At 45.3% G+C, this 26,738-nt stretch overlaps 4 protein-coding genes across 4 annotated transcripts in view; all 4 read right to left on the reverse strand.

The window, feature by feature from the left end:
- Window positions 1–497: 497 nt before the first annotated feature.
- On the reverse strand, window positions 498–2,546 carry LOC137895317 (SH2 domain-containing protein 1A-like). The gene is given in 4 exon segments (XM_068740798.1): window positions 498–539; window positions 541–774; window positions 2,147–2,210; window positions 2,410–2,546. Coding segments are annotated over 4 exon segments (477 nt in total).
- Window positions 2,547–6,156: 3,610 nt separating this feature from the next.
- On the reverse strand, window positions 6,157–7,392 carry LOC137895353 (type-2 angiotensin II receptor-like). Its single transcript, XM_068740841.1, has one exon. The coding sequence runs from the start codon at window positions 7,390–7,392 to the stop codon at window positions 6,157–6,159; it is 1,236 nt and encodes a 411-aa protein (XP_068596942.1).
- Window positions 7,393–12,183: 4,791 nt separating this feature from the next.
- On the reverse strand, window positions 12,184–19,415 carry apool (apolipoprotein O-like). The gene is made up of 11 exons (XM_068740546.1): window positions 19,400–19,415; window positions 18,569–18,667; window positions 18,363–18,488; window positions 17,350–17,404; window positions 16,772–16,870; window positions 15,774–15,865; window positions 15,571–15,669; window positions 14,890–15,007; window positions 14,446–14,799; window positions 14,049–14,120; window positions 12,184–12,785 (listed from the first exon to the last, which is right to left on the reverse strand). The coding sequence occupies exons 1-11, from the start codon at window positions 19,409–19,411 to the stop codon at window positions 12,697–12,699; spliced, it is 1,215 nt and encodes a 404-aa protein (XP_068596647.1). The 5' UTR covers window positions 19,412–19,415; the 3' UTR covers window positions 12,184–12,696.
- A 3,529-nt stretch (window positions 19,416–22,944) lies between these two features.
- si:ch211-26b3.4 (connector enhancer of kinase suppressor of ras 2) overlaps window positions 22,945–26,738 on the reverse strand; it is a 42,323-nt gene continuing 38,529 nt past the window's right edge. Inside the window, exons 20-24 of the mRNA XM_068740089.1 lie at window positions 25,702–25,772; window positions 25,497–25,597; window positions 24,325–24,916; window positions 23,233–23,495; window positions 22,945–23,154 (exon numbers count right to left, since the gene is read on the reverse strand). Of these exons, the coding sequence (XP_068596190.1) occupies window positions 22,945–23,154; window positions 23,233–23,495; window positions 24,325–24,916; window positions 25,497–25,597; window positions 25,702–25,772 (1,237 nt within the window). The remainder of the gene's footprint in view (window positions 23,155–23,232; window positions 23,496–24,324; window positions 24,917–25,496; window positions 25,598–25,701; window positions 25,773–26,738) is intronic.

Genomic DNA, 26,738 nt, shown 5'->3' on the forward strand with positions numbered 1-26,738 from the left:
TCTCTCCATGGAAATCAGTACTTCAATATGTCAAATTGAATTTTTGTTCCACATTACACGTCAGACGGAGGCTCGGGTGTGTGCCGTTGTGTGTGTGTGTGTGTGTGTGTGTGTGTGACCTCATTTAATTTAGTTTATTTCAACCAATATCATTTTTTATTTTATTTTGCCACTCACACAAACAAATTGCATTAAGAAAACAAAGCACAATATCTGTTGTCAACTTTAGCAGGCAGTAATGGATATTAATGTTTTGCTGTTTGAATATTTTACGTCCCATCCCTGGAAGTGAGAGGAGGCACTTCCTGTGAGATGTGCAGAGAGAAATAGAATCAGGGAGGATACAGAACTGAGTCGCTGCTATATGATCTTAATAACTTGGGTTTAGCAAACACAGAATGGTTAATTGGAACAGAATGGCATTTACCGTACTTCACATGCACCGTGTAAAACATAACAGCAGGCTTCATGCAAAAGCTGGGATTTTTGCACACAAGTCAATGTTGCTTAGGGTCTGCCCCTAATTGAGCGCTTGCTGCAACCGTGTTGCTGCTTCCTCTGTCCCCGAGCACAATGTGGCGGCCGCTGCTGGAGGTATAGGAGTTGGGCCCGCTGTGTGTTGGTGACAGCCTACTACAGGTCGCGTGGATGTGCTTGTTTCTAAGCAGTGACTGGGTAGAGCAGAGGCATGGCCAGTCCTTGTCCAGGCTTCTGGAAAGCTGATATCAAGTTCCTGATTTTCCGGAAATGTCGCTTTTTCACACCAGGAGTGGTCTGAAATGCAAGAGAAGAAGAAGAAGAAAAAACCAGCAGAGGAAAAGTCAGCTTCTACATCTTCACATCAAATCCCACGAGGAAAGGAAGAGGGCAGGCCAACGTCATCTGGAAATAAGATCTTGCAGATTTGCCGCATAAAGGGCATCAGATTTTCTAAAAGCAAGGGCAGACGTGCAAGCTGAATGTGCAAAGGAATGGGCTGGGAATCATTCAATGATATTTTTATCTGCTACACTGATCCACAATGAGCTCGTACTGAAGTAAATAAAAGGCAGCAGCAACAAATAAGACGATGCAAAAGAAAATCAATCTATAATGGCTGTAAAACGATGGAGCATATACTCAAGGGCTTTGAAAGCTAAATTAGGAAGGATCTCTTTTCAGTTTCCCCAGAAAGCATCTACTCCCGTGGGCTTTTTTGTTATTTATTTTTTAATATATTTTATCAGTCAACAAAGATGCACTTATTTTCGACTTTTATGTCTGACATCTAAGAAGTGTCCCACATTATCTCTGCAGCTTTACTGAATATGACAGAATTAAACAAAAATGGCACAAAGATCATTCATATCTCCTCATCATCTTCGGCCGTAGCTACGGATCTGTGTGACGTTTCATTTGGCTTTAGCTCAATCTAAATGTATCGTGGGTCTTCGAGGGAGCTTGGCATCATTTTGAATGCATTTCCCACTCCGCTGCTACATGTCCCGGCGAGGAAGGACTTTTAGGCATCACTTTTGTCCACCCATTTGCTATCAATAGAGCCGTGAGAAACGGTGAAACGCTTTTTTTTCTCTCAGTGCATTGTGAAAACATTGAATAAAAGAGTGCACGTTGTACAGCAACAAGCGATTTGGATGTTCCTGTGTCTGGCCACGAGTGGTACCCCTATTCCCCCCCAGAACACTATAGCAATAAAGTGACTGATTTCACACATGAATAATGTAAACTGTTATTGGGCTTGTGGTGAATCCTCCTTCTGCATCATTGATGTTGTCACTAAAGGATGGGTGAGTGTAAAATTCAGTTACAACACATCAAACATAGGTGACAGCCTGCAGATGTCTCCATGCCGTCTGCATCCCTGGGTATTCGCAATAAATATACGCAACAAAAATGCTGTCAAATGCAGTTCTTGGTTTCCCATGGCTGTAGTAATGCTGACAGGGGCCGGGGGCCATCTCACAGGACGTTATTGCTCACAGGGACAGAAATGCACTAATTTCTCCGAGCTGTCACTTGTAGAGAAAAGGAGTTGTTGTTTTGTTTGTTTGGTTTTTTTTGCCAATTCACAGCGTTTTTAATTGAGGCTGCCACCAAAATAGCCTCCAGAGCTAATGAGCACTGGCTGAAATGCGTTGCGTCTCACCTCTGCAGCCCACAAACCCGCTTCCTCCCTGCGCAGCCTGTAGGTGTACACGTGGCCGTGGCTCCTGCAACCACACAGAGACAAACGGTTGGCCTTTCATTCGTCTTGCAGCTCCTCCGATGGTTTGTGTGGGTTTTTATTTTTCTTAAATGTGACAAGATCAATAACGGCGGAGAGCAAAGTCGTGTGTTGGTGCGATCACCTGAGGTCCCAAAGACGCGGCTCAAAGGGAACGACGAGTTCATCTGGGTTTGTATACTCACAGTACGCAGAGGCAGAACACGCCCGGCACAGAGTCGCTGTTACGGATCAGGTAGGCCCCGTCCCGTCCGTCCCGGCCCAGTCGCCGCTCCCCCTCTTCTTTGCCGATCGGTCCGTGGTAGACTGGCAGGTTTTCCATCACTGGTGCACCAGTATATCCTCTCTTTACTGCAAGCAACAACTGGGAGGGGGGCAGATGCTGAGGCAGATTTCCAGCCTTGTATTTAATGTGTTTGTCATTATCTTGAATTTTTGTTAAAGATTTCTCAAGTAAACTCTCTCTCTTTCTCTCTCTCTCTCTCTCTCTCTCTCTCCACCTCATCATAAGACACGCTGCGTGTGCACAAACGCACACCAGTAAAATGTGGGTTTGTGCATCTCTTAGGAAATGATTGTATTTTTCGACAGGAAATAACTTCAACGATTCTAACTGAATATTTCCACAACAGTAGAAAGCACAAGAGAGGGATTGAAAAAAAAAGAAGAAGCAATATCGCCCTTTTCAAACAGAAAAATATATGCTGTGCCTGTGCCTGTGCAGTGACTTCTCCTATCCAGCTCAATTATCCAGAGGCCTTGCTTTGTTTTTTTGTTTTTCTTCTTATAACAGAAGTTGCTAACTTTGTCTATTTCCACCACAGTTTCTGTAAATTCCGATGTATAGCTTCACTGGTAGAAGATTTCAGGTCCTTTACGTACGCTATAAATATAAATGATGTGAAATCCTCCATCAGGATATTCCTGCATTCCGAATAAATGAGCAAACTCACCTAAAGTACAAGTCCCTTGTGACTTCAAATATGTGACCTTTAAGGCTGATGTGTTAACGTGCACGCAGGATTTTATGTGTGAGATGCGGCTAAATTTACGTACTTGCTTGATAAGTTAGGATAAAAAAAATGGAGGGGGAGTTATCTTTTCTTTTCTGGAGTCGTCACGGATTTAAATTAAACATTTGATGGAACCGCTGACAAAAATATAAGATGGGCTCTCTTGGGATCACAAACCTAAACCAATGAGAAGCAGCTGATTTTTGATTTGTCTTTTTTTTATTCAGTCTTAATCTAAAACATGGCTCATCACTGCATTGTCGCCAGTATTTACTTTTTAAAGCTTTTCCCTCTGAAATATCATGGAACAGACTTGAGAACATTGCAGTTAAGTTTGATGAAAAATATTGACGGCACCTCATCTTTCTCGACTCGTGTGTGAACTCGAGATAAATCAGTCAGGCGCCATGCTCTCTTCTTTAAACGTGCATCAAGGACACACACCTGTTCTGGAGGCCTGTATGAACAGACTGTGGAGCCGTGGAGAACTCATCCTGCAATGTGTGCTGTCATTCAGAAAGCTCTGCATGTGTCAAATTAAGAGCCTGGTGATTAAAATACCCAATGGCTGCAGCGGTGACATGCTGTTCACGTTTACTCAAGCCTTCTGGTTGGCTAATTGAAGCCCATCAGCTGTGTGAAAATCACCAGCATTCACCCGCATTCTTTTCATTCTTACCATACATGCTCACAGGCTGCCAGGAGATCCTCCAAAACCCTGGCAGGAAAGGAAGGCACACAAGCGTTCGAGCTGGTAGCTCCTTTGTAACGCAGAGGATTTATGACAATCTCTGCTTTTATACATTCAGAACCTAAACTTGATGAGCCATCAGTCTGTGTCTGCTCTGCTCCATGAGATCAGGATCGGTGAGACTTGGGGGGGGGGGGGGCTCTATGGGGGTGAGCAGCAGCAGTGGCATCTCATTCAGGGAGGCCCTTTATCGCCATCCAGTGGAAAAATGTAACAGATTATTGTATGACCACAAGTAGCCTGCCAGTTGCCTTTCTTTTGTGGGGGTCATGGCCATGTTCAGAAACAGTCAGCCGATATTGGATTCAATTCAATTTTATTTATATAGCGTCAGATCACAACAGAAAGTCATCTCAAGGTACTTCACAGGATTAGTAGGGAAAGACCTGCAGGGAAAGACAGAACCCAACTTGACCCACAAGAGCAAGCACTTTGGCAATGGAGGCAAGGAAAAACTTCCCTTTAACAGGCAGAAACCTTGGAGAGAACCTAAGGCTCATGGTGGACGTCCATCTGTCTGACTGGCTGGGTTGAGAGAGAGAGAATGGCAGGTAGGAGGAGAGTCAAAAACAAGGAGATCGATAGAGAAGTGATAGAGAGACAGAGCAGGAGCAGACAAAAACAACATGTATAAAACTATAAATGCTAATGCTAGCGATATTGGTATCAGGGTTGAGGGCCACAAGTCCAGATTCAGCAGGATCAAGGACAGAAGGACCTGCAGACTGAGACAGAAAGAGGGACAAACAGAGGAAGAGAGAGCACAAGACTACGGGGGAGAGAGGGGGATTACTGGCATATATTTATAGCATGAAGAGTCAGATAGAGAGGGAGGAGCTGTGTGTCATAGGAAGTGTAAAATAGAAAAAGGTAGATACAATGAACAATGCAAGCTTCTCAGTGATCCCAGCAGAGCTGCACCAGACTCCAACAGGTCAGCGCCAGAGCAGGAAGCTGCACGCAAAGAGCAGACAGACGCATCATTGATCGTCTCGACCGACACAACTGGCAAGACTGGAAGGCAGTAAAAGGGAATTAGCATCAGAATGGGATATCTGGACTTGATATGTAAGGAATCCATTAGATGACATTCTGGAGGAGCTAATCCTGCAAGTCTCCTGTTTTAATCAAGAATATCTAGAATATTTTCAATCAGAGAAACATTTTAGGGAAATGTTATTTCGTCAAATAAATGCAGAATCTTTTATTTTATTTTCCCTAATCTGTTTTAACAGAAACAATAAAATGATATGTAACAATATCACCAATGAGTACATAATACATATATAATAATATTTCTCCTTATACGTCTGTATTCCATTAATGTCTTGGTGGCTCTGGCCAGGAAAGCCATCATGCTGTAGCTGCACATTCAGTCAGAGTGGAGGTAACAGGAGAATGTGATGTGGCAAGAATGTTATTACGGCACAAATAAACACAATCTCACAAAAATAATAGTTTTCAAAACTAAAAAGAACGAGAAGCACATTTAAAGTAGAAAAGCACTCGGAGAGCACAGACCACCGCCGAGCAGCTCATTCCCCTCCTAATTAGATTTACACCATCCACATGGTGATCTGGATCATCATCATCAAAAGGCTCAAAATTGTTCTTGGTATCTTTATACAGCAACCATGAAAAGTAAAAGTGAATCAAAGTTGATGTGTATTTGTAACTGCTTTTTGAATACATAAATGGAGTTTTTAATGTTAAAATGTAATATTTTTTTCCAAATCCGATCTGAATGAAATTCGGTGATGAGATAGAGGCCCCCACCCTACGTCACTGTGTCAAATTTCATAAACATCGGTCAATAATCAACCGAGATATTGAGGAACACATTTTGAAGTTCCATTGATTGCAATGTTAAAGCAGATTTCAAAGTGACCCAGAATCCAGGATCTCTTCGGGATCATCAGCAACCATCATCAACTGTTCCTGGTAACATTCCAAACATTTCCTAAAATCTTCATCAATATCCATCGTTAGCATTTTGAGCTATGTTGCTAACAGACAAACAAACAAACCAGCGTCAGATCTGCCCACCTTTTGCTGTCTTTAGGGCTGCATGGAGCTCTGCTGGAATGTGGCTGAGTTAGCAGCTCTGTCTCACATAGCCATGCTTATTAGAGTTCAGCAGTCACTTGGTTGTTGGTGTAACTCTTTTTTTAAGCAGGACCAGAGGGCTCTTTAATTGCCAGGTCTTTAAAGTCACTAAGCTTAAGAGAAAAGGAGCTCAGCCTGGTGCTGAAGGAGCCCCTCTTCTGGCTGCGATCATCCCCACGGGCCTGAAAGCAAACACACAGGCCTTTGCAGATACTCCCGAGACGGCCCCGAAAATGGTTTCCAGCAAAGCAGTAGAGGACAGGATTGATGGCCGAGTTCAAGAAGCCCAGGCAAAGGGTGAGCGGGGTGAGGTTATGGACGGTCCATTCTACCCAGCAGCCGTCCAGCCAGCCTTCGTTCCACAGCACATCCAGGAAGGTCACGCAGTGGAACGGGAACCAGCAGATGAAGAAGGACAGGACCACAGCAGTCACTGTCCACAGCACCCGCTCCAGCCCCCTGCCCTCCAGGGATCTGCTGTTCGTGCACCTGGGGCGCATGCATGGAGTCGGGGGTCTCTCCGATTTAATGCTCGCCTGGGATTTAAAGGAAGGACTGTTGGGAAGGTGCGAGGCATTGTGCATTCTCACCAGGCCCGTATCAGCCAACAAGTGTCTGCCAATAGCAAAGTAGCAGCACGAGATGACAAGCAGGGGCAGCAGGAAGGCCAGAATAATCTTCATGCAGACCAGGGTCATATACCAGTCATAGCTAGGGAAGGAGAGCCCGCAGGCCTTCACGCCGAGCTCCTCCACGTGGTGAATGTTCCTCAGGTAAAATGGTGGGAAGGTGCAAGCGCACGCCAAGAGCCAGACCAGGATGCACGCCAGCCGAGCGCGTTTGGGGTTCCGGGTACTCTGGGAGCGGAGCGGGCGCACGATGGCCAAGTAGCGGTCCACGCTCATGCTCGTGATGAAGAAGATAGACGCGTAGAGATTGAGGTTGTGGAGCGCGCCGGCGACTTTGCAGGCGATCCAGCCAAAAGGCCAATTGTAGCCCCGGGAGTAGTAGACGGCCCACAGGGGGAGCGACAGCAGGAACAGGAGGTCGGACACACACAGGTTCAGCATGAAGGTGTTGGCTACAGTTGTCCTTGAGGCTCTGGCATGAGCCAACACACCCACCGCCAGGGCGTTGACAAGGACTCCCAGCGCACAGATAACGGCGTAGATGGCAGGGATGATGGTGGCCATGGGAACGGAAGGCCAGTCGGAGCAGGAGCGATCAGAGGAGGCGTTCAGATAGACCTCCATTGAGGAGGTGGCGTTGAGAGGGGAAGGATCATCTGGGACTTCCATTGTTGACCTGGGTGTGTCCTCGCCGTCCCACAATTAGACTTCCCTCCTTTCAGTATTCCAAGGTTGGCTGGGAATAACATTGGAACAGCAGAGCATCAACAATTCAGCTGCCTTTCACGGAGAAACGAATGCTCCTACACGGCGGAGTCGGACTCGATGACGAATCACATCAAAGGCACATTATACGCCCTGTGGCGCTGTAATGAAATACATACGATAGCACGGCTGCTCCACAGACGCCACGGAAACATGTCTCTGCTATTAGTGACTGAATTCTGAGATTTAGATGACAAAAGTTGCAACTTCGTTTTTCACTTTAATAGTTTTTACGGGAGGCTCAGAAGTCGTTTAAAGTGATCCCATTAAAAGCCTGGCGCACCAGAGGGGTTCGTTATTAATGACGACAAATAGAGAAGCAATCGCAATGTGGGAAATGAAACGAGGTTTCATTTTTTTAATGATAAAAAAAAAAAGATGGTTACTTCCTTGGTAATTACGCTAAGATAGTGCTTGCAGTATCCAATCAAATTAAAAGGAACACCTTACTCAATCAACAGACGCTCTACAATATGATTTCTACCAATATAAAGGCTTGAGCTTACCTGGAACGATCGAGTATCCAGTCCCAGCGGTGAGGAGGTTCTCAGTTCTTCCGCAGGCTCCGGTCCGTGTCGTCACAGCTTCTTCTCGACTCCTCTCAATGAAATATGTGAGTCTGTGTGTGAAGCAAACAGACAGGAGGCTCTGGGAAACCAGAAGAGGTTGGAGGTCTTATAGCCCCCGCAGGAGCCTCCTGGTGATTGCGCAACGCACAAGTTGCTTGCACGTCACGCCTCCATCACTACCGAGGGGCTGGACTGTACCTGGATGTGAGCCAGTGTGGAGAGAGAGAGAGAGACATATTCTCTCTGTTTTACCTTCCATCCCTCCTTTTTTTTTTTTGCCTCCCTCTCTGATTCCCAACCAGAAGAGGCCGGATCCGAGGAAATCAAGTCAAGATGTTGGTGACAGTAACAGCCGAGTGTCCTGTGTGACTGCAGACACGCAACGTGGGGTCGCCCCTGCTCGTATAGCATGAGAAGGACCATTTAGAGTTGTCAAAGGTCACGGCCCGCGCGTCCTCGCTGGGGGGTGGGGGTGGGGGGGGGGGGGGGCTTTGACACGCAGAACGTCGACCGTGTGTTAATTAGCAGAGCCTCGCTCTTTGTGTCATATTCATCCTGCCAGCAGTCAGATTATAAGCCATGGGAAATATTTACTCTATCGCAGCGGAAGTCAAGCCAGCCGCATGGGGAGTGGGGGGGGCAGCGTGGAAGACAAATGAGGATGAGGATGAGCAGATTCTTCAGGGAGCAAAGGAGAAGATGGAGAGGAAAAAGAAGAGCGGAGCTTCCCCTCAGTGGTTTTTCATTAAAGCCTCTGGTGAAACTTTTAATGACGGATGCGCACAAAGCGCCGAGAGCGATTACGTCACATGCAGCTCCATTGATCAGTGGTGCGAGCGTGCGTCTCTGCTGCGCGCGTCCACGTGCGCATGCATGCTCCACTTCTGGATGCTCTTAATCTCACGCCATGGCACGCACGCACGCACGGACCGCCACACGCTCACCTCTGCTTGCACGTGCGTTCAGCCGTGCACGGGCGTTCTACTCCACTGAGTCTCCATCAGGAGGCGACGCGTTCTAATCGCCGTGAAAGCTGCCGGCGGGCACGGATGATGGTGATGATGATGGATGGAGGCCGAGGCAAAGAGCTGTAAGGCCTCGGATGAAGAGCTCTGCTGCTTCCTTCCTTCCTTCCGTCCTTCCTTCCTTCCTTCATGCATGAGTTTCAGAAACTGGGAAACGTGGTGAGCAGGATTGTGATTGTCATAATGTTCTTGCGCTGGTATGCAAAGTACGCACAGTTGTTCACACTCACACAACACCGAGAAGCCAAAAGGCATGTAATAATTAAAAACAGACATTTATGATGCCCTGGCAGCCCGAACAAAGAGAGGACGACAGGAACGACTGATCTGTGGCGCTGCCTCCACACAGTTCCTCTTTCATCCAGGAGTGGAAAGTGAAGAACACTGATTCGGTGCATCTGCTGCGACATCGCGACTCCAGATTTGGCTAAATTAGATGTATAAATGGTACGTATTCTAGTCAGCGTTAAAATAAGATAAGTGCCTCTGAAAAGTGAAAGTCTAACTTTATCATAGCTTTAAGAAATCAGTTGAAACGACCCTTGGTGCACGTTTGACTTGTCATGGTATATGTGAAACACGTGTTTGTGCCTGGCATCAATAAAAACCTAGAATCACTCATTATTAGATTCAAAGACGTGATTAACAGTTTGACGACGTGTCGAATTCCGTGTTTGTCTGATGATCCAAACCCGGAGATTCAGTTCCAGACATCTGTCTCACAGCCCGCTTCTAACGCAACATCCGTTTTACATTGATGAAAAATATTTCATAGGAAATACAGCTTATCAAGTTTATGCTTCTCTCCTTAACCCTTTAGAGCCCGCCCCATGAAGTAATCGTCAGAACACTCAATTTCTTTGGAAAATAAGGTCTTAATGATAATAATAATTTGTTATATACAAGTGCTCTAATTTATGTAAATTTTGCAATATCTGGAATTTTGTTTTCTTTCATGGAAAATGCAGATGTTGCCTTGTAGCTTTCAAACTTCTGAAGTAGAAGTCTCAAAATCCTGAAAAGCCACGTGTATCAAATATGACATGTTTGGCAATAAAGGGTTAACAAACATTTTACATATCATTTCAAGCGTGTGAAAAAGGTGGCAACCAGTAAGTAAAGGCTGCGGCTCCCAGCAGTCTGTGTTGTATTTAATAAATGCATGTACATGTATGTATACTACGTTAAAAACACTGCTTATACATAATTATGTTTTTTTTTTTTTTTGCTGATAAAAGTGTTTATTTGAGGAGGGACAGTCTCCCTCACTGGACAGATCCTGGGAAGAATCCGTGACCCTCGCAGGGTCCTCTGTGGAAAATCCTCCTCATGGGGGGGGGGGGGGGGGGGTGAAAGGTTAGAGGTCAGGGTCGGGAGCCTCGCTTCCTCTCTGCTGGTCAGGACAGATCTGGGATATGTCTGAACGGCATAACAAGCTCGGGGTTGGACTTAAGTTCTCAGGACAGATTCAAAGCTGTGGGATGCTGTGGGATGCTGCGGGGAGGGGGGGGGGGCATATGTGTAGGGGACCCTTGAGATAGGTGACATGAGTGGCAGGGGTGGGGGCTCCTGCTTATAGCAAAAAGTGGTAGTTTGCGTGAGACACAGATTTCCAGCACGCTCTCTGCCCTGTTCTATTTTGAACTGCAACATTATGTCCCGTGTGGTTTTATTAATGCTGCTGCTGGCTAACGATCGCAGTTGTTTCTGGAGCTTTTGTTTTTATGGGAACATTTAGTCAGGATTGTCTAATGCAGCCAACAAGTCCCTCGACCCCCCCCCCCCCCCCCCCCCCCCCCCCCCCGACTCAAACCAGCGGTGTACACTGTAGCTGTGGTGCCAAAGGACGTCTGGTTCCCATACGTGTAAGAAGAAAAGGGATGAGAAAGTATTGATGTTCCCCTCTCATATATATATATGCAGGCACCACACACACACACACACACACACACACACACACACACACACACAAAGGCCATGTCCCCGGTCAGCCTCACGCTGCAGGGTTTATGTGGTCAGGCTGCTCGGGTTCCTCTGAGGAGCAATAAAGATGCTGTAAAGATGTTAGCAGATAGCCTGGTTCCGACAGACGCTCCTAGGAATAAGCAAAAACATGTGGCACCGGAACGGTTTCAGTATTCCGGACATTCCCAGGATCAATGCATTTGTGTTTTTTTCCCCTTTCCAAACTTCCCCGAAATAATTGTTTGTCAATTTCTACTGCGATTTTCAGGAAAGCACAATGACTGTACATGACAGTTTGTCCTTTACAAACCCCCCCCCCCCCAAAAAACAACAACTTGGTTCTACTAAATGAGTCCATTTGTAACATTCCATGCCGTGACAGCAGCTGGGAGATTTGTTGTCGTGCTTTTAACTACCCCCCCCAAAGACATGATTCAGTTTTCATTTACATTTCTAGTTTTGACAAATGATCCTGCATCTATACATGATAGAATAACTCCGAGTGAAACAGTAGCTCCCTTATTAGCTTTGATCCGGAACATTTTTGTGAGGTGAAATCTTCCTGATTCGCTTTAAGTTCCAGCGATAACGACTCTGAGCTCGTCATCGTTCATGTGTCACGAAGGCTGGTCTGCCGTTTGCTGCAAACAGAATACACAAAAACAAGTCAATATATCTATACGATGAGTTAAGAGACGCAGATGTCCCGGCTATAAGACCGTTTGGATACTGATGTAAGGACAATGAGCTCCATCATAACCTTCATAAACAATGCGACTAAATTAAGCAAATTAAGACGTTCATTTAAAAAAGCGATGCACATACTTAGTTTTATTTTGAGACGGGTCTGTCCCATTCCCTTTGCACCAGGTCCAACGTGTCAAATATCCCTAAGAAAAGCATGAGGTTTGAACCCATCACTCGTTTAAGAACTCATCATGGTGCTGCTGTCTTTATGACGTGGCGTCCAAAGAACTCTTTAGTGAAAGACAAATCTGTAAAGAATAGAATTATATTTATACGCCTGACCCGTGAAGCCGGGAGCTTATATTATGTTTGCTCTACTCGGAAGGCATGACAACAACGACTGTTCTGCATTCAGCATGACAAGACAAAGTAATGAAAAATACATTTATTTTTACTGCACTATAGGATGGATTTCTGATTGTAACAATTTGGAACAAATACATAATCGCCTCATAATGATCAACATGCGTGCAGTATTTGGCAAGTACTGATGCACTGGCTAAATCACAATAAATAAAAGCATAAGCCATTCACAATGATGAAAGCTGCAGCATATTGGCCAACTAATTGCTAAATGACAAAGACAGAGAATATATTTCACAATCAGCCATCTGTGAATTTCAATAAAGACAATTCTGCAGAACCTTGTGGGTGTATTCTATGCTGGTGCTTTCATCTTCCTACGCAGACCGTACTGTGAACTGGAAGTCCTTGCAATGTTGCTACCATACAAATGTTCTCGGACCCTTTTCCGCAGAAAGGAATTAAAGCAGAAATGGGAACGGAAATAATAATAAAGAATCGGTTTGTTTGTAAAATTGTCTTTTTCCATTGTGTGTTTTTATTTATGTGAATGAGACGAGACGGCAGTGCGGGATAAAGCATTCTCCATCGGCGGCGACTCAGCTGCGGGTGCTGTACAGGTCTTCTTCCTCTGCACTCGACTGGCCAAAGTCCATCAAAGAGGGCTCTGGCTTGAAAACAGCGCCACCTGCAGGACATGAAAGGAAATGCAAACAACAACTTCAGTAAAACGTCTGCATTTTTAACCCATTATAAATCAAATTTAAGAATAATTCCATGTCCAAATAAGCATAAACAATATGCTGCCGTTGAATGAATGTAAACTGATGTATTAACAGAAGAGTGTGTTTGAGGACAGAATATATCACTGCGAGAAGATTGTTGTTGTTGTTGATCAAGATAAACAAGATCCACCTAAAATGGATTTCAGATGTAAAACATAACATATAAACATATTCCAGACTTTCACTTTTATTACAGATAAAGACTGACAGATACCGATAGAGGAATAAATAAACACACACACACACATACCATAAACACACACCCACATCTCGCTCTAACACCATTACCTAAATTCCAACTCACCCTGTTTATGGGGCGGCTTTTACTGAAACCAAAGAAAGATTGATTTGATCACCCTTTATCCAAGTTGCAAAAACATTCAAGCCAAAAGAAATAAATGTGGAAAAGCGGAGACCGGGGGGGGGGGGGGATCCAGAGAGCAGATTGCTAAATGAGGCAGCGAAGGAATAAATCAAACGGACAGATAAACATTGTGCTCAGTTTAATCATCTGTGCAGGGAATTCGTAGGAAACGTCTGATACGGACCCGACAGGAAAAATAAAAGTGAAGGCCACACACACACACACACACACACACGCACGCACGCACACACGTCCATGAACATATCTATTAATTAATTCTATTAACAATCTGTCAGGAACGCTGAACACTGCGATGCTTTATGTAGCTATGTGTTTTAAGCTGCAGCGGCACAGTGCAAGTCAGACCGGTGTATAAAGACTTGGTGAAAGTCTCAGGTCTTTAGGACGTGAAATTGCTTTATGAAAACAAAGCATATATATATATTATATATATATTGAAAGTGTTTATATATATATATATATATATTATATATATATATAAACACTTTCAACCAGAGCTGTTATCTCTAATGGAGTAGTGATCAACTATTGATTCGAAGAAAAAAAACTTACAAGTGAGGAAAAAAACAAGCAAGCAAATAAATATGTCTATAAATATTCAGAATGAGTACGGCCTGCCTAGTCTGTCATTTGAGTTTTCCCCCAGTGAGGAATGATCATACAGTCCCAGCTTTGTCTTTCCTGTTAAAGCCAGACTAGTCTAGAGCTGGACAACCTGCAAGTCAGAAACACGATGTTCTCAAAACCCGGTAGGTCAAGGCCTGACTCAAACCCCTCCTACCTTTACTGTCCTCTGCTGCAGCAACTCGGGGCGGGTCAGCTGACTCAGCTGGAGGCAAAGGTTCAGGCTCATCTGAGGAGACAAAGAATGAAATGTTTAGCTTTGGGTTAAAAATGGGAAACGTGTTACTGAAAACTAAAATGGAACAAGAGTATTGTCGTGGTAAAAAAATACAAGAGATGCAAATACCGGTACTGTAGGTACGGCTAATTTAACAAACTGTTCCCTAAATATGTTCCGGATCAATTTAGTTCCAGAAGCTTTCCTTCTTTGTTTTTCAGTAAACGTCACTCCTCTTTCTTTGAGAATCAATCCAAGGGTAGTTTTCCCGGGAAGAATGTTACTTCATTGTGTACTTTCTTCTCTTTGACATTATGTGGGAGGATATTACTGGTACCTGATGGATCATGCGAGACCTTTGGACCAGATGGTTCTTCAGCAGAAGGAACAGACTCCAAAGCAGCAGCTTCTCCAGGAACATCCTCTCCTGAAGCAGGTTCTAATGGGACAGCCTCGGATGAAGCAGGTTCTAATGGGACAGCCTCTCCTGAAGCAGGTTCTAATGGGACAGCTTCGGGAACCTCAGCCGTCTCCAGTGGGGCAGGTTGTAGTTCCTCTGGTTCTGATGGTGGTATGGACTCTCCCGGGCTGGCACCTGCTGCCGGTTTTGTCTCGCTTGCAACAGGAGCGGGTATTTCCTCAGCGGCCATGAAGCTCTTCATCTCTCTCGGCGCTGATTGAGCCACTGGATCTGAGCCGGCGGTGCGACACAATGACCAGTTAAAACCTTTGTGTGACTGAAACAAAAGACTTGAGAATCAGACAGAGATCCACGCGGTACCGGTGCCGTGACCCGGGGGGGTCTGGGCGGGGGATTGCTCCGAGTGCGTTACCGATGACGCCTCCTCGGTCAGGACAGCAGAGGCAGGAGCAGAATCTGAACCCGGCACTGCAGCTGCCTAGAAAACAGACACTCTGTTCATTAGACTTGTGCTCTTATCTTTTTTTTTTTTTTTTACTGATTATAAATGAAGATAGAGAACTAATATTAAAACAATCTTTACTCCAGTTCCAATAGATTCATGACACTGGAGGAAAAGCTATTTATTTGCTGCATTTGCATTTTTCAGTTCATGCATTACCGAGTGGCTTACAGTGAGAAAGAAACACGGAGGCAACAAAATCTACGATCCTCATTAAAGGGCAACCAGCTTGGACCAGAAAAAAACAAACCTCCTGACAGATAGAAGGGAAGAAAATGTTGAGGGTGAACTATTCAGTGAGAAGAAAGTTAATCAAGTTCATGAATTAGTCACATGGAATAAAAAAAAAAAAAAAAACAGCTCCAGAGATCTATTTCCATTTAAAAACAGCTGATGAGGCGGCGGCTTCGATTTCAGCCCACAGCCATTTGCTGCATGTCTGTCACTCACGTAACCTTTCATAAGTCTTCTGTCCCCCCCCCCCCCCCCCCCCCAAAGAAAATAAATAATAACAAATGATGAGGTAACGTGGCGTTAACCTGCGGCGAAGGAGGCGGCTCCTGGGGCTCGGTGGTGAGAAGGGAAGCTGTGGCGCCGCTGCTCCACCGCCCTGCAGCATACAGCTTCTTACCCGCCACCTCGGAAGAAGAAAAAAAAAAAAGACAACGATGGTGTTAAACTCTGAAGATGATCAGGCTTGTGATCGCGTTGCCAAGAGACCCGTGTTCAAACCAATATTCACCTTCACCACAGCGACGGTCTGAGCTGGATAGCACACGGAAGCGCCTGCACTCATCAGACCCAGGGGAACGGCCACCCTCTTGAAACGGGAGCCTAAAGTGAAATTCACAACGGGGATCATTTTTCTACTGGCTTCACACTCGAACATCAATTTCAACGGGTTTTTGCTCGCTTGGTTCAGCCAACTGCAAGGGGCGAACACGACATTCGAGCCTCAGACACTTTTCATGGCAGATTACCTTTAGAGCACCGAGAATGTTTGACAGAGAACTAGAAAGGCTTTGGGAGCGCTCCCGACAGTAGCGCACGTGGATCAAACAATCATCAGGGCGTTGAGATGAGGTGGCTCAGGCATTCAGGATGCCTCCTGGACGCCTCCCTGGGGAGGTGTCCAGGGCACGTCCCTCCGGAAGGAGACCACGGGGAAGACCCAGGACATGCTGGAGACACTATGTCTCTCGGCTGGCCTGGGAACGCCTTGGAACCCCACCCCCCCCGGAAGAGCTGGAAGAAATGGCCAGGGAGAGGGAAGTCTGGGCTTCCCCGCTTAGGCTGCTGCCCCCCCCCGCGACCCGGCCCCGGATAAGCGGCTGAAAATGGATGGATGGACACTCATCAGGCTCGATTCATTTCTGGTCAGCCTGAAGTCCAGGAATTGACGTTTTGCCAGCATGAATTAATTCTCCTTCAGGTTTTTTTCCAACTTCAACGCTGACCCAGGGGTGTGTAGCCCTCACTGTCATCTTCTCTGTTACCGTACATGTTCATAGTCTGTGACTCAGGAAAACACGGGGACGGACTATGGGGGAACTGGAATGGTAAAAAAAAAGCTGCACAGAACCGTCTCCGTGTTAAACTGATCAACATTCTTACGGTTGTAATAAAGGATTTGACAACTTGACATGACTGTATGCGATATACTTTTGGTTCCTAGTGTTGTATTTCATATCGTACAATACATAAAGTTACGCTGGGGTTGTGACTGCCGGTCCAAGTTACCTTTGCGGGACAAGAACATTCCCAGCAGGCCGGCCATGGTGATCGTACCAAATCTGGGAAGAAAATCTGGAGGAGGATCTTTCAAGTAATAGTACACATCTGGGAAATACAGGAACACAGCGGTGAGAAATACTTTCATTTGTATGTCTGACCCTCGGCTCATTATTTACTTCAATAGCAGCAGCAGCATTACGGGTGGTGAAGTAAATGGCGGTAATATAAAGAGTAATATTATGTGCAGCAGTATCACTAATGGACAATAAACTGCAGCGGTACTTTTATTATACATGTTCTAATGTTTGGGACACTGCATATCCAGTATAAGTACCAAGCATGTGTTAATTTTTAATGCAACCTAAATAATGTAAGATCAACATAAAAAAGATGCACTTAGATTAAATAGATTGAGATAAACTTCTGGATTTCACGATGTTAAAAGAGCTTATGTACAAAAAGCCATGCACAGATAATATCAGGGAGGCTTTACATTCTGTTCTGCTGCTCTGTCAAGAAGGGAAAGAACTGAAGCGTTGGATTTTAGATTTGTACGACACCTAAAATACCTACTGTCGACTCACCCTCTCCCGCATGGCGTACATTAACAGCTGCACTTTTCAGAGAAAAGCAGGCGCCCTGTCGAGAACAAACGGAAATAAAGTGAATTGAGTCAGTGTCACTGGGGTAGTACCCCCCCCACCCACAGTCGTTCATGCCACCCAACCGCCAAATCTCCTCGGAGCGAATCTCGCAGCTGTGGCGTTAGCGACACAAACACTACTTCCTGAACCCAGCGCTTTGCAGAATCACGCCTGCACAAAGCGGCTTGCAGCACGTGGGATTTATGTTCCGCAACCACAAGAGGAACAAACACGAGGGTTGGAAACTTAACACCGAAGGTGCGGGAGAGAGGAGCGCGCTTTGTGTTCTGGTGCAGGTTCTATTTATGCACCGTTTATCCAAATAATCGAAATGTTTTTTTTTTTACAGCATAAACATGAAGAAAGTGTCAGAAAGCCTGACTGTGTGCGTCAATCCTGCAGCAGCCGGTCTGAGATCTTAGAATGAGTTCTGGACATGCTGCTTTAGATCCACAGAACAATCGAAGTACTTCAACTCGAGTCAGATAATCTGATCTGATTTAATGATCACTAATCTAATTTGTGATAATCAATTCCTTTGCTCATCAGAGCAGTAAAATGTTCTGCAGACAGAGCAGTGCCCCCCCCCCCCCCCAAAGAGTTTTGGGAAAGTGTTAAAAATATGTTTTGGGGGGTCTTTTCATGAATACTTTCATATATTTCCTTTTTAAATATTGCATTTGATAGCAAATTTAATCTAAAATAATTTCACAGTTGAATTACAGCACTTATTAAAATATGAATGTGTCTGAAATCCCACACACATTCTGAATTGGAAAACCCAGAGCATTTCTTGCTTCATCCATTATTAACCATTTCATCTAAAACACCATATTAGTGGCAGAAATATCCATGTATATTTGATTGTAACATTCACAGGGAAATGAAAATATATACATCTATTCATTTCAATATTACATTTTGGGAAAACCCCACATCTGTCAACCACTGACCTTTACAGCCTGGACGAGTGGAAGGACGCCTTCTCTCGCTGCAGTTACCCCACTCTGAATCAGCCCCGGCCTCGCCGGGACAAAGTGAGCCGGGCCAGACGGTGGCAGCTGCGTGTAGAAGTTCAGCTGGAGACAGAGCAGGAGTCAGCGTTTAAACGGAGCACCTGTAGAACCGGGCCTGCTGCTGAGACGTTGGGACAGCGCACCTTCTCTCGGGAAGCCATCCCATCAGCAGGCGCTTCCTCCACAGTATATACACGGATGGAAGCTATGCCCAGAACTGTCGGGACGGCCACCATCACCACCTGTATCACAACACAGCTTCAAGATCTGATGACAGGACATGCAGGAAATGGTCAAAAAAAAAAAAAAAAAAAGCATGAATGATTTTAAGAATAAATACGATATCAGACAAATGTTTTATATTTATAGACACTTATTGACAAGTACTGAGTGTCTGTCTCGGTTTGGAAGAGGTTCATTTCGTGGCTGTTTACTGCTGGGGACTTAAAAAAATGTCTGCTTATTTTTGTTTGTGAGAAATATTGCACGAGTTTGATACGTGTTCTTAAATATTGTAAACGTGTCACTGCGCGCGTAAAGTTAGCCTCAATATAATGCGCAGAACTGCTTTCACTGAATGTTGTGGGTAACTTTTAACCACCTCAAACTAAGCTAACATCAACTCTTATGTCGTCTCTACTAATGTTCCGTTGGCTGCAGCATCGTTGAAGTATTCTACACCGACGCACGAAGCCAGGACGGACAAAGCACCAACATTCAATCACTGTGTGGAATAATGGAGCAAGAAACGCCACCCGGTTATCAACGACGCGTTCAATGCTAACGCAGGGGTTAGCAAGGCTGCTTCAATGCAACGTCGTTATTGAATGCCTGAAATGTGGCAGTGACGTCAAATCCGCATGAACGGATTGGTAATAGTAGACATTCCTGCGACACCTGAACGTTCATTGAAAATATTATCAGGATACACACTAAAAAAAACTTTTCCAAAGAGGCGAATGTCAGAAATTCACCTTGGCAGCCATGACTTCTTCCTCAGCCTCCGAGGTGCAGCGAGCAGCGCCAACGTAGGTCAGCTAGTGCCGCCTAGTGGACGGAAGAGGAACCTGCAGCAGGGTGACGTCATAAGCGCTGACGTGTGTACATAACGTAATACTACACTGTGTCAGCTCTACATAAAACAATGCCAAGGTATTAGGAGTAAACACAAAATGCAAGTTTTGATTCATGGTTTTATTAAATAAGGTAATAAAAAAAGGTTATCTAATATATAAATCACAAAGTGTTTGGTTTGTGCTAGAAATAATGGAAATAATGTTTGACCCCCAGCCGCTTCAACTTCTGACTATGAACCCTGATCTTTACTGATAGGAAACAGATCTGTAGTTACTCACTTGATTTCTTAGAACCTTCATGACTTCCTGAATCAGCTTTGCAATAGAGGTGAGACCAACTATAACCAACTCAATGTTTCTGAAATCGATCTATCTAGGCCGGGACTATAGGTGTTGATTCAACTGAAGAGGGCAGGTACACTGATCAAGCCTGGGTTAGTCTAAACCAGTCACAAGCAAGCTATTAATCTGGTTTGGGATTGCAGGGAGCATTTTCTTTTTCCATACAGGCCCAGTTTGTAGTAATATATATATATATATATATATATATATTTATGTTTCAATAAATAGACAAATTACCATTTAAAACTGGTAAAATGTGTTTACCTATTTTGTCTATTGTGAGTTGTGTTCCATCACAGGTTATAATATACCTGATGAGAACCATTTCAATAAAAGCAAGAAAGTTTCCACATAAAAAAAAAAGCTCATTGTGTAGAGGATTCAGTTTATTGAAGTCAAAGTTTAACAACTTATGTTTACAATCTGTATTTTTTGTAATATATATATATATATATATATATATATTCATATATATGAAACCAAAAAAGGCTACTTTAAGAAGAATAAATGTCATTTTCTTTCTTTTTAATATCATCTTTAGTCAGCTCAATGTACAGAATAACAGTAAGCTAATAGTATCTGTGAAAAAGAGCAATATGTTCCTTTTTTTAATGTCGCAGTGCAACTTACATCTTACACACCTGTGCAATGTACCATGAGGTGTATACACCCCTGAAAGAACACACAGTGGAATCTCCCTTTTTGGCCTGTTTCTGCAGGTCCTACGCACGCAAAGATCTTGGAGGGATAACACAGTCTGTGCCTACAAATCTGAACTTCCTCTTTATCTACAGTATGCTGCATGCTCAGTAGAGCCGCGGTTGGAAAAAGAAAGAAGACCAACAAAACAATAGATGAAGAATGTGGAGAGATCTGCAGACTGAAAATGTGTTGCAACTCTTCTACAGCTGTGCGTGTGCATGTGTGCGTGCATGTGATTGCCAATATAGTCACTTTATCCTTGTCAAAAAAAAGGGTATATGGAGGCACAGGGAAAGCGCTTGCATCATTTTGTTTCTTCGTGGTACTCTAAAAATGAAATTTTCAAAAACACATATTTCTTGGGAGGTGTTTGATACTTCACAAGAGTGTGAACTTGCACACAAAGAGTTACAGTAAAAATATAAAGAACAAAGTACAGAGTGCTGGGTGCAGCATGGTGCTACGCGTGACTCAGTCTTCGACACTGGGGGGCGCCGTAGAGTCCTTGGCCTGACGTTGCAGAGGAGATGATTCATCCAAGTTTCAAAGACATTATAGAGATAATTTGGTGTAGGGGGTTTTAGGCCATGCAGTGTCAGCCAAATGCTTTGAGGGACTTATAATTATCATTTTCATTCTGCTTTCTTTCAGGTAAAACTCCTGGAATCTTTGGACGCATATCAGTCTGACTATATATAAACCTAAACCTCATGCTTTAAGGAGGATCTGCATTGACCAATCAGCTGAGCTGTACAGTGTGTGTCTTCAAACGCCATCCAATGGAGAAAATAAAAGAAGAAGAATGCATCAAATCTATGAACCTACACCTTTGCACATAGTCTAATCCATCTTGCATGAGACAAAAAAGAAAAACAAAGCAAAACAAAACAAGAACTAAAATGATCCACATTATTTTACCCTGTCCAATCAGATCAGTCCCAAGACCTTTTTTTTTTATCATGCAACACATCATCTGGAGAAGGGCCAGCCATGATGTAAACCAATCAGCTGTCAGCGATGGCGCGTGTCGGTTGCCTTCTAGTTATTCAGCTGCTAAACACCCTGCATCGACAGAGTGAAGAGGGGGGGGGGGGGGCACTGCAAAACCTTGGCATAGAATACATCATACGTTACATCATATCTATGACACAAAACATAATAGATTTATATATTCTCCTATGTTTAAATATATTTGTCGACTGTACATAAATCTATTTTTTTTTTAAATGACACGGCAAATGCTTTTACCTGATAGTTGGAACAGCGATGGTAAAGAGGCCAATGAGAAACAGGCCCTTGCGATGCAGCCAATGGGATGCAGAGATATAGAAAGTGCATTCTTTGTAGTGAGTGAGTCCTTTGAGAAAAGAACTCTCGAGCTCCTGCGATAAAATAAAAATAAAACTGAGAAAGGAATGCTTTGCACCCACGCAAATACACACTCTCCGTCTTTCCCTCCGCTACCGCTATAAGCATATCACAGTGGTAGTGGAACGCAAACATTTACATCAGTATACACAGCGGTATACACATATACACAAGTCTTTGAGGACGGGAGAGGGGCGGAAGAAACGACGGAGCAAAGAAGAAATGAGAAGAAGGGGATGGACAGAAGCAAAGAGAGAGGAAAAGGATGACTGCGAACTGAATTGCAGTCTGTCAGAGGAGCCTCCTGCAGGTAAAGTTGTGTGTGTGTTTTTGTTTTCTTCTTCACAGTTTGGATTCGCGTGCATCTAGCCAGCACAATGCTTCCGTCTTCATCTAAAACTGATAGCCCGGCATTGGAGGTCACTCGTCCCCCGTCGTACACTAAAAGTCAGTGCCCTTAGTCTCTCCATTCTGTCCCTTCAGATCCGCCCGGTTGCTGTAAATCAACAAGGAAGAGAACGGAAAAAAAAGATAGCGGGAGAGAGAGAGAACGGGGGGAGAACTGGTGGCTCTGGGTGCAAAGTTCATCAGTACAAAAGTTAGTACAGTGCTGTGGTGAAAAGGATTCTCGTCTGTATTGCTGCTACATATCGCTCCCCCCTCCCCAGCTCCCGAATATCAACGGGACAAAGAAACGGCAAAAACCAAGAACACAAAGGAACAAACATGTTTAAAGTCTCCTCTTTTCCATTTTGCTTGACAAGCGCATTGGAGTTTATGCTGATTTCCATAGACAAAGGAAGATTAATGCTTTATGTTCAGGCATGCAATAGGCACCCTGTGGGGTCCTCAGGTTTATCAAAAGTTCATACACGCAGGTCTCAGACAGTTCCCTTCATGATATTTACACATCTTACGTGTGTGTGTGTGTGTGTGTGTGTGTGTGTGGAGGGATGATTCAGCCTATATAAAGCTCTGTGTGTTCATCTGCTTGTGTGTGTCAGTTGAGTCTTTGCTCGTCTTCTTCTCTTTCAGACGTGTGTCTCAATGAAGGAGTGTGTGTGGGTAATGAGGGGCGCAGCCAGCGGGGAGAGGTCGTCCTGGCCGTTGGTGCCCGGACTGAGCTGGCAGATGTCCGAGTAGAGCTCGCTGTGCCACTGCTTCCACTCTCTGAAGGTCTGGGAGCACAGGCCAGGGTCCTCCAGGAGGGCACAGATCACTGCCAGCTCCGACTCTTTGGCCTGAGGGGAGGCACCAGGGGGTTACCAGAACGCATCGGGACACAGCTCATTCTTCTTTACCCCCCCCTCTTTCATTACCTTCAGGGTGCTGCGTAGGGCCCGGACCCGGTGCAGCCTGTCGTTGAGCAGAGGGTCCCTGACTCTCTGGGTGAAGCATCGTCGTAACTCCTGCCTGCTGCAGGGTCTTGGGTCCCCTAAGGCGGTGACGTTGGCCATCTCCAGGGCCCGGTACAGCTGCTCCAGCCCATCCAGAGGCTCCGGCTCACGGCCCTCCGACACCCGTCGCTCTTTCCCTTCCGACACCCTCCTCTCCCTGCTGTCGACTCTCAGCTCTCGCAGGTCTGACGCCGAGGAGGAAAAGCAAGTGAGTTATTGCTGGATATGCATTGGTGTTCTGAATATAGAGCTGGAGAAATGAGTCAATCATTAAAGATTCAGCAGCAGCGATCATGATTGTGGATTCATTGTTTTTTCGGGGAGGAAATAAAGGTGAATATTCAGAGCCTGCAGCCTCTAGAATGTGAATATTATCTCTTTTTACAATAATAAACTGTTTTTTTTGTGGATTCTGGACTTTTGGTGGGACAAAACAAGCAATATGGAGAGGTCAAGTTGGGCTGGGGCTCTTTACTGATGAAGTAAAAATAAACAAGCAGCACATTCATTTATAATGCTTCCTTTGTTTCATATGAACAGGACAGAAATACAACAAGATCAGTCAAACAAAGAACAATGGGGCACATTTAGGATAATCCATTAAAGGTCAGACAATCAATGGATTCCTAACATTTTGCACCCTTAAAGGAGACATATTATGAAAAACACTTTTCTCACTCACTCGCCCCATCCAGAGCCTGGCTCAGTGACTCTCATTATCTACAGGACATCTAAACGAAATGCTAGAATGCCCGTGTTCATAAACAGCCATTATAATCCTTTCCTGCTGAGGCTGAGATAGAATTCTTCTTACACTTTTACAAACGTTTTGGGCTGTACAGTTTTTATTGGCAACACAGTTGATGGTGACAGGAAGCGCACGGGGGGGGGGGGGGGAGACATGAGGATAACATGGCCATGTGGATCCACACAAAGTCTTAACTGTTGATGACTTACATATAAATGTGTATGATGCATAAATCTGTGGTTGCAATGTGTGTCCGATGCCCTTACCGTCCTCGCCCTGGAGTAGATCTGCAGCCTGCCCCTCTGCCTCCTCATCCTCGCTCCTCTCCTCCATGTGAACTGAGGTGTGCAGCAGCTTTCCTGGCATCGGGTCCCTGTTCCTGGGCAGACTCTGGCTGCGCTGCTTGTTCGATCGTCGGTGTGTGTGGCTGTGCGAGTGAGGGCCTCGCTCCAGAGGGAAGGGCCCGTCTCGCTCCCGGTCCCTCTCTGCGGCGTGATGTCTCCTTACGGGCAATGTGGCCTGTCTGCGTCTTTCAGGGGACATGCCCTGTCTGCCTAGTCCTCCATACATCTCTCCAACCATGCTCCCCATCAGGCCTCCATAATCACTCTCCCCCGGTGCTGTTTGCAGGAAGTGCAGCCCTGCGCTGGTCAGGGGCGTCTCAATGAGGTCCTGCCAGGAGCGGCGCTCACGATGGGAAGATCGACAACCCGAAGAGTGCGTACTGGTGCTGCCTGTGCCGGTTCCCATGCCCATGCTGTCTCCACGCTGGTCCTCAGCCGAGGAGTGGGAGTGCGTGGACTCGCTGGAGAAATGTCGGCCATGCTTGGGCTCTGGGAAGGGGCTGGAGGAATTTACCTGGAGAGGGAGAGGGGACGAGGAAGACACCATCTGTGGAGGGATGGGGGAGGTGGAGGCACTTATCGGCAGAGGGAGCGGGGACGGAGTGGAGCGCATGAGACTCATCGAGCTGAATGAGCGGGGCAACTGGTCATAACTGTGAAGGAGGTTAGTCTGAAGGGTCTGTGAGGGTGTCAGGGGGGTTGGTTAGTATGAGGAGGAGTGCGAGGGGAGAGGGAAGTGCGAGCGCAGATAGACGGGAGATCGTGCGTTGCAAAACAAGGGTCAGGATGGAGAGACAACAGGAGACGAAAGAAGGACAGGAAAGGACAGGGAGAGACCAAAAGATGACAGCAAAAAAGCAATGAGATGGCAGATGTGCACTGCAGGAATGGAAAACGTAGCAACAAGGCGTTCCAGAGGCCTTCCAAAGTGCATGTCTGAACATCTGAGAAAAAGTTCATTTTCATTTGTGGGGATGTAACGAGCAGCGGCAATTGTCGCCACCTAGAGGTCAAACAGTGAACTAGTGGTGGTCCAGGCTGCTCAGAAAGGATAACATGTTCTATCACAAGTGTGTGTGTGTGTGTATACTTACTGATGGTGTGCGATGATATGTGTCACAAAAGGATGAAAGTCCTTCCTGTTTGAGCGTCATCGAGCCATCAACCTCATCCTGATCACTCTCACTCCAGTAGTCTATTATTACACACACACACACACACACACACACACACACACGTTATGATTAAAGAAATGAAAAGGTAATGATGTTTACGTCTCTCCAATGAAATCCATCTCACCTTCATCAGGGCGTGGCACTTTGTCATCTGGCGTGTAGCCAATAGCAGCGAGTCCCAGTCGGTTCATCCACCTACGGGAAGCGAGGAAAGTGCAAAATGTGAAGGTTAATAAGAAAAGGCATTGGAAGATAGATGGAACAGGATCATGGTGGAGGGAAGGAGGGCTTATGGTGATGAATAAAAAAGCGTCCAGTCTAAATAATGTAAGCGGCGTCTCTTAGCAGTTGATATGTGTCTAACTGGCTGCGTCCCCCTGATGAGGAGTGGAAAGCAGCAACATAATTAGGGAGATGGATGGAGAAAGAGAGAAGTGACAGTCCTCCGTCCCATTCTCTGTCTGCAGTGAATCTCAGATGGCGTCCTTCCGGCACATGTCCTCATCCCATCCTTCAGTCTGTCTCCACTGCACGTCCCCGTTTGTCCTGCTAGCCTTTGCATTTACCTTTGCAATAGAGGCCCAGTCTGTGTGCATGGAACAAGATACCCGCAGTATGAAGAGCACACTAAAGGGAAAAATGTCCCAAGATCAAAACTAAGTGTGCCGTAGCCTTTTCCTGCTCTGCTGGAGAACACAACAGGCAGGCAGTCACACCGATGCGCCCACGCCTTCATAAAGATGAACATAAACATGTTCAGAATGTTGGAAGGTTTTATCTCGAATCAAATAAAATGGACCTAAAATTGGTCAAAGCAAAAGCACTATTTTAACACTAATAATAATATCATCAAATTCACAAGATAAATGATTATTTTTTGAGTCTTTTTGTGAGATGTCCAGCGTTCAATGTCTCTGATTCCAGTCTTCAGGGAGGCCTATGCCATCTCTCTGCCTGCACGGGCTATTTTATGCTCTTGGTTGCAGGATGTTTTCATGGCAACAACTTTACCACGGCACCAGAAAACCTTTCAGGAACTCTGAAACATGACTGGTGTCTGCCAGAGAAGCTGGCATCTAAAATCCGGCACGCCTGTGAGGCTGCTGCTGCTGCCTGGCGAGGAAAGCACCTTTCCTCTAAGTCTTTGTGATTGTCTTCAAA

Source organism: Brachionichthys hirsutus, chromosome 6, assembly GCF_040956055.1.
Source record: "Brachionichthys hirsutus isolate HB-005 chromosome 6, CSIRO-AGI_Bhir_v1, whole genome shotgun sequence".
Lineage (NCBI taxonomy): Eukaryota > Metazoa > Chordata > Actinopteri > Lophiiformes > Brachionichthyidae > Brachionichthys > Brachionichthys hirsutus.

Coding starts and splice junctions, on each gene's coding strand:
- LOC137895353 (XM_068740841.1), bottom strand. CDS start 7,392: ATGGAAGTCCCAGATGATCCTTCCCCTCTCAACGCCACCTCCTCAATG.
- apool (XM_068740546.1), bottom strand. Junction 14,800..14,889: donor CCCCCCGGGTCACGGCACCG/GTACCGCGTGGA, acceptor CCGCCGGCTCAG/ATCCAGTGGCTCAATCAGCG. Junction 12,786..14,048: donor TGCAGCAGAGGACAGTAAAG/GTAGGAGGGGTT, acceptor CATGTCCTGCAG/GTGGCGCTGTTTTCAAGCCA.